This window comes from Branchiostoma belcheri, unplaced genomic scaffold (assembly GCF_001625305.1).
Source record: "Branchiostoma belcheri isolate BF01 breed outbred unplaced genomic scaffold, Haploidv18h27 scaffold88, whole genome shotgun sequence".
In the NCBI taxonomy this organism is placed as follows: domain Eukaryota; kingdom Metazoa; phylum Chordata; class Leptocardii; order Amphioxiformes; family Branchiostomatidae; genus Branchiostoma; species Branchiostoma belcheri.
Window position 1 is genome coordinate 705462 of NW_017804553.1, and position 7658 is coordinate 713119.

At 39.0% G+C, this 7658-nt stretch overlaps 1 protein-coding gene across 1 annotated transcript; it reads left to right on the plus strand.

The window, feature by feature from the left end:
* Positions 1 to 11: 11 nt before the first annotated feature.
* On the plus strand, positions 12 to 7375 carry LOC109487372 (dnaJ homolog subfamily C member 8-like). Its single transcript, XM_019791348.1, has 9 exons — positions 12 to 130; positions 1743 to 1844; positions 2221 to 2277; positions 2509 to 2575; positions 3176 to 3270; positions 3469 to 3540; positions 3890 to 3981; positions 4661 to 4736; positions 5264 to 7375. The coding sequence occupies exons 1-9, from the start codon at positions 38 to 40 to the stop codon at positions 5405 to 5407; spliced, it is 798 nt and encodes a 265-aa protein (XP_019646907.1). The 5' UTR covers positions 12 to 37; the 3' UTR covers positions 5408 to 7375.
* The last annotated feature ends 283 nt before the right edge of the window (positions 7376 to 7658 follow it).

Genomic DNA, 7658 nt, shown 5'->3' on the forward strand with positions numbered 1-7658 from the left:
GACAGCCCTAGCTGAACGCGGGACCTTGAAGCCCAAGATGTCGGCTTACGCGAGTTCTCAGTTCGGTGCCGGACCTTCTTCGGCCAATGCCGGGCCCGGAGAGCATGTCTTAGAGCAGTTTATGACCGAGGTAAGCCCTACATAACTTATTCTACACTCTGGGGAGCTTTGTTTGTGGTTACACTGAGGATTTCTGTGTGAAATTTGGAGGAAAACACGCAATGTTTTGTGACACATAAAACAGAGATTTATAAAATTTCACTAGCACGAACCATATCAAAGGGTAAAAATACGGTTCTTTTGACTGTTAGCTTTGCAAATATCTGTTATACAGGATAAACATTGTAAAGAAACTTTTTTTAATTTCTTCTGTGATTTTTTTGCCTGTTTCAGGATCGTTGTAACTTTATTCTTGGATGTTTTGTTTTTGTCTGTGGTGCACATGCTTTCAACAACAACGACTCCAGGAAGCAAAAATAGGTCATAGCAACAATAAGTCTATTGTCACTCAAATCTCATGTTGTTGTGCATGGCCTTTAAATTTACCTTTGAATTTTGCTTTTGAAAGGTTTTGTTTACATCTATTGTAGGTTATGTAATGAATTACTACATCATTCCATACATCAGATACATTATGTAATAGTAACAGTTATACAAGAGGTTATAACCTCCTTGAACGGTCCTTGACTGAAGGAGGTATAGTATATAACCTAAAGTAAATATCTTTGCAAAGAGGTTTTTTTATAACCGTCTTGATCTCTAGTACTTGTCCACACATGATTTTATATGTATGTGGGAATGAGAAAAAAGCAGTTCTTGTTAGTGATGCATACCTAAACCCAATTTTAGGTTCAGGTCCGGATTCAAGTCCAGAGGTTTAGGTTCAGTTCCGGACTTGTAAGTCCGGACCTAAACCCATGGCATATACAAAAATAATGCATGTTGGCAACTTGCAATGTTGTCTGGGTGAAACTTTGGCCACATAACATGGAGGCCGACACTTGACGATACCTGATGGCAATGTTTCTTCATTCTGCAGCAAAGATTTTACAATCTACCGAAGGTTTTAGGTGGTTTGAAAAAAATGGGGTATGTGAAATGGTCTTTTATGGTAATAAGTCCGGACTCGGTTCTTGACTTTTAGGTTTTTTTGGACTTGAACCTAAACATTCTTACAAGTCCGGATCCAAGTCCAGTGAACCGGTATGCATCACTAGTTCTTGTAGTACATATGATTATGAAAGTGACAGTAAAAAAGGGATTTGATATTCTGCTGAAAAAGAAGAACTTCCTTTTGAAATCCAGTGTTTTTAAATTTGGAAATTTGAATTAAAAGTACATATCTCTGTGTCATATACTAGTACATGACTCCATTAGTCACAGCGAGTCATACTTGAATGTAATCCACTTTGGACTATTTACTGTAATTACAGCAAATGCTAGCCTGACTAAATCTGCGCTCCTAGCGGCCGGCCCGGAATTACACCAGCCACCTGGGGGCCGGCCGCTAGGAGCGCAGATTTAGTCAGGCATTCCCCATTCTGCTCTGTGACAGCAGTCTAAATCCCTCCTACTATGAAATTGCAACATGATGAAACCCAACACCAGTTACCATGGTAAGAGACAGTCTGCTTTAGGTCATTGACCAGGTCAGAGGTCACTGTTTGGAGAAGAGGAGGAAGAAGAAACAGAGCAAAAACCAGATGTTTTCCTTCGGTGAACGTAATTATTTTCTATTCCAGGTGAAAGAGATTGAAGTGAGAGACTCTGTTCTGACGTCCAAACAGCAGATTGACCGACTCCTGAGGCCAGGGGCAACCTACTTCAACCTCAACCCTTTTGAGGTTTGTGTTCCCTTTCTTTTATTTTAGGCGTGAAATTCTTCTTTATTTGAAGGGACCTATGTTAAAACATGTGTTTTGCTATACTTGTTCTTCAGTTTATAGGAAAGGTTGTATCTATAAGTTATAACTATCATTATCAATGTCCAAGCCCAAACCTGCCGCATTGTTCTCTTCTATGAAGTTCCTTTCAACTTACAAACAAACAAACAAATAGATAAATGAAACTAACAAACAAATTATTATAGTTCTGTCAAGAATTAAGTACTTCAAACTGAAGTCAAGGAGTCTAAGAAGTAGTAAGAACCTTGTATTTTGCCGAGTAAGACTTCCTTCAAAGTTTTCTGTATTTGAAGTTGTGCTACATGTATTGTTTCAGGTGTTACAGGTAGATATTGATGCTTCACCTGCTGATGTGAAGAAAAGGTACAGACAGGTGAGTCAATGTTTACTTCACAATGTACGATTATCTGACTTCAGTAGACCTTGTAGTACATTGTATAGTCAAGAAAGAAGAAATAGCATGATTTTTCTGTGCCTGGCACTGAACGTGTCTTTGGTGAGATGGGTAAAGATTGACTTGATTTTATATTTTTATATGACTATTGACTAAATGTCAGCAAATCCGCTTGATATGTCTCTAATGTACTAGTACCTGTCTCCACAGTTGTCCATTCTGATCCATCCGGACAAGAACCCAGATGACCATGACAGGGCAGAGGCAGCTTTTGATGGTGAGAAAACAAAAGAGCCTTACAATAATAGAGAGTTGAAAAGTTACAGCCTAACTAAAGAAAAATAGATACATTTCCTAGCCTCGTTACTTTCTTTCTTCTTGAAAGTGCCTATGTGACAGTTGTTAGTGGTTTTACAATAAAGAGTTGAAAAGTTTTAAGTTAAAACACAAAATGTAGTAACATTTCTTAGGTGTATGTCTTTCTTAAACAATGTGTCTGATAGTCTTAACAATTTTTAGTCATCTTACAAATACATTTTGTACAATAGAGTGTTGAAAACTTACAATGTATAGATACTGGTACTGTAGACAGAATTTTAAGTGGTCCCCTTCAAGTATATTTAAATAAAAATGTGTAATTTCGCTTTGTTCACACAGTTTTATTTAGTATTTGTTGTGTGAGGTTAGAATGAAGTATCATGCTTTAACCACAATTCATGTTTGTCCATGTCAAAATCCAGCCTGCAGCTATACCTGCCTCTCAAACGTAAGTCTGACGATTATCTCCAGTCTTAATGCCTAAGAATTCTGGAGAGTTCTGAAAGTTTGACCTTGATGCATTTTCTTTTTGTATTCTGCCCCCCTCCCTCTACTCCAGCTGTCAACAAGGCGTACAAGATGCTGGACAATGAGGATGCTAAGAGGAGGTGTATGGATGTGGTGGAGGAGGCCAAGGCACATGTGGAAAATAGGGTCAGTTTTTTTTACACTTTGCATCTCTTTAATTTTAACCAATTTACAATTAAAACTAATCAAGAAGATGTTATTATCACAATTGTAATGTTTTTCATTTCTGTGCCAAGTCTCTGGATTCTCCATTCTTTTTCTTCTTTTATATTGTCTTTATGTAATTTATATGTCTTTATGGAATTTCTTTCTTCATGTTCTTAGATAAAAGAGAAGAGGAAACAGTTGAAGAAGGAAGGAAAGTCCAGTACAGTAGAGGAGGATGATCCAGCTAAGGTACATGAACACACCTTCTGTTTTTACTTACTTTTTAATACCACAGTAAATTGGTTTATTCATAGAAAATAGTACATGTACATATTATAACCACATTGCAGTGAGCTAGTAAAGCTACAAACTAAAGATACGAAAACTATAGAAATACAATTGATAAACACAAAACATTTTCCTTGACAATGAAAAGAGTACAATAGGTTTTACACAATGTGCTGTCTGTGTACATCTCTAGCATCTCTTTGCTAGGGACTGCCGATGTAACAGATATACTGTATGAATGTAGATACATTGTACTTTAACATTGTTGCATATATGCTGCTCACAATCCATTGTTCTTTGTTGTCCACAGTACAAGCATGCCCTGTGGGTGATGATGTGTAAACTGTTTGCTGACAGAGAGAGGAAGAGAAGGGAACAGGAACAGAGGGAGGCAGACCTCAGGTGGGGAACACCAACTCACACTGTCCAAGGCATCTATACAGTAGTGTTGATACATTCCTTAAGCTAACCGACATCTCTAACACTGTCCCTCAGTAAGTGGGAACTATGTAGCTCCAGATGTCTTACTGAGGGACGACAGCAGTGTTAGACCTGTGCCTCAGCATTTGGGCTGCGATCACACCTGAGACGCCATTGACGTCATCATCGCTTCGCGATGGACATCCAAGAAGAAGAAGAAGCTTGAGGAATGAATCCACTCTACCTTATACAGTCCAAGCCCCTTGGAATCCTTTTTAGGATTCATCATCATCATCTATCGGCTAACAGCCGGGACTAAGCTAGTGCAGATTTCTTTCCATACAGCCCTATCAAGCATTACATTTTCTAAGTCATCAAAGTCGATTCCAGTATCTCTAACTAAGGTATCGGTGAATGTCAAACTTCTGGAGTGCACTCGTCCACGTGGATTACCCACCTCAAAGAAAGGGGAGCCCATTCTGTAAACAGCCAACGGCAACTATTCTCAGAAACAAGCAACCAATGGCAGCTTTTCTGAAACTCTAAAGGCCATTGGCAGCTGTTTTTAGAAATAAACAGCTAATACTAGCAGCTATTCTGAAAATGAAACAGCCAACAGTAATTGTTCTTACAATTAAATGTGATTTTTCCTGTGTTGTAGAAAACGAGCAGCAGATGAGGAGGCAGAGGAAGTAGAGAAGGCCAAACGGCAGAAGGAGTGGGAGAAACAGTGGGAGGTGAGTATATCAGAGAAAAATGTCGTCTAGTGTAGTCATGACTGTTTTGCTTTCTTACCTAGCTTTGGTTAGAGATGTCCTCTGAGAGGTAACAAAACAAAACAGGCATGACTACACACGACATTATAGGCTCTGGGACGTAAAGCCAGAGGTCTAGGTTTTGAGTAGAGCCACCTCAAGCACATTAAAGAACCCACCACATTTATTGCAAAGAGTATGGGTCCATCTCAGCATGAGTGGTTCAAAGCTTACAGTCATGTTTTTTGCAGCTTGTACCTTCTGTACAAAACTGGTGTGTAACCCCTAAAGGTGCATTACCAGTCATGGAAAACAACACATAAACAAAACAAACTTTCCAAACTCTCCTTCCTTTTGCTAAGGGAAGAGGAGGAGGGCACAGAAACACAAGGCCGCACGGATGAGTTCTCAACTAACTAACTTTATTTTTAATTAAAAGCAGCAAAAAGCAGGTCACATCTGTTTAGGTAGAATTGACCTTACGACCGTCCGTTACACTTTCTCACCAGGCCAAGAGAGAGGAGCGTGTAGACAGCTGGAGGAGTTGGCAGCAGACCACCAAGCCCAAACCAGAGAAGGAGAAAAAGGCCAAGAAAGAGAAGAAACCTCCGCGCATGTTCAAACCTCCCAAACACAAGATGGAGCAGCGGTAGTATCCGGTGTAACTAGCCTTTCTATCTTTGTAAGAAGACAACGATAAGTGTTGACTATTGTACTAGTGCCTGTGCCCATTTCCGGTGATACTTTTGTAGACGACATTTGTACCTCCCCATCGTATATACCCTAAAATTTAACTTAGCATGAATACCACAGCATTATGTGGTGAGCCAATAAGAAGAAACAGCCCTCTAAAAATTTGTTTCACCATTTTTGAGAGTTTTTTTGTGTTCGTTCTGAAGTTTAACCAGGGCTTGTAAATACTGATTTGGTCGATGAAATCAAAACTGATTCAAAAAAAAAATTGGCTGTAAGCTGAGCGAGGATGTCTGGCCTGGGGCCAGCAAAAATGTCTTGATAAAAGGATCTTGAATTTGCTTTAAGAGCTGATAAACCATTTTGAACTTTTTGAAGCTAAAAGAATATCAGAAATACTTCAAATCCAGCTGAGCTGACAAGACAGTGTGGTACTAGAGGAAAAACTCTTCATCATTCTCACTCCATAAAAATGTTAAGTTGAACATTATGCTTTGGCTATGTATTATAACCAGGAGCACAATAATTACAATGCTACCAAATGTTATACAAAACTATAACTGTTATGTTAAGGTGTCGTCACAGTCAAAAATGACTTTCTCCAAGGTCCTACCTCTTAGTACCTAACATTGTTTGAGAAAAACAGATTTCATAATTTTGCACATTGCACATATAGTTCATATACATGTACCAATACTAAGTCAGGGGACCCCCCTCCCCAACATAACATATTTAGAAAGATGCTCTAAATCAAAGGCTTTGTATTAAATAACCCACATCATATGAACAAGGACTGTAGTTATGCCAAAGCAAATTAGTTGACCCATACACATATAAGTATTCTATGTTTGAGAAAGCAGGAAGATGTAGTTTTGTATGTGTCCACGTCCAAAGAAGTTGTAGCATCGCCATAGAGAATATCAGAATATTTACCGCTATTGTTCTTTAGTTTTAGAGCCATATCAGCTTTGTAAAGTGCTTTATTAGGTCTTCAGAATTGATTCAGCCGCGGCTTCAAAACACCACGAAAACCTCAACTTTCCCTAATATCATAAACTTAAGCAACGGCAAGAATAAATTTTCATCAACAGCTAATGTTGAGAGCTCATATGCGACTTGTTGAAAGTGTACACAGACCTGAAGATATACATTACCATCCGGGGGACTTGCAATCTGGAGTATTTTACAGCAAAAAAAGAGAGATACAATATCTGTACCCAGAGAGTGATAACATGTTGCTTATGTCCAAATCTGTCCACTTTAAATTTCTGTTAAATCTTTGTGCATTATGTACATATCTAGGGCTGTTATAGAAAGAAGTGCAAGTAGAAGGCAACAATAAGATAAAGGGTAAAAAATTCATCATACTAATAATAACAATAAAACTTTAGTTTAGTTTTAGTTCTGTACAAAAGAATCAAGAATCTTTATCATTTTTATTTACTTGATGGAACTGACTATGAGAAGGATAACACCTCAGGTAAGCTGATATGTAGAGGCCATGTTGGAGCATAGGAAATTGAGACAATGTTCAGAACTACAGTGCTATGGTAGCCTTTTGCTGTATCAGATTTGTGTTGGTTACAGTGTGAGGCAGCATTGAGGAGGTTAAGTCTCATATGATTCTGATATGACACTGTCCAGTAGTGACAGTACCAGAGCACAGTGATCGGATGTTTTTCAGTAGTGACTGTTGATCTTGATACATGCTGTAAGCCAGATCTTACTAAACATTTGTACAGTACGACTGCCAATTGCCTATATCCAAGCTCATAACACCAAAACATATGTAGCAGCCTTGTTTTTGTTGTCCTGTTGACAGACTGACAGCCGTGGTTACCTTTGGACCAATTTTGTACACCTCTATCTAACCTGTACTTCCACCTTTGTGGGAGACTCTTGTACCAACAGTTGGAAATAAACATCTCACATTGTACAGTGGGTGGTGTTGTGTCACTAACGTTATGACAGATATACTGTGTGAGTGTGTGCGTCTGTGAGTGTGTATGTGTGTCTGTGTTTGTGTTTGTGCAAGCGCGGTGGTGTATGGTTGGTGTGTGTGTGTGTGTGTGGAGGGGGGGGGGTTGACAGCCCAAGAAAGGCTGCAGAAGTTATGCTAGGGAAACCAGCATCCAGCAACTAGGGGCAAAGATAATTAGGATCGCTAGGGGTCCTCATTGACAGGTGACCAAAGTTCATTTCCTCATAGCT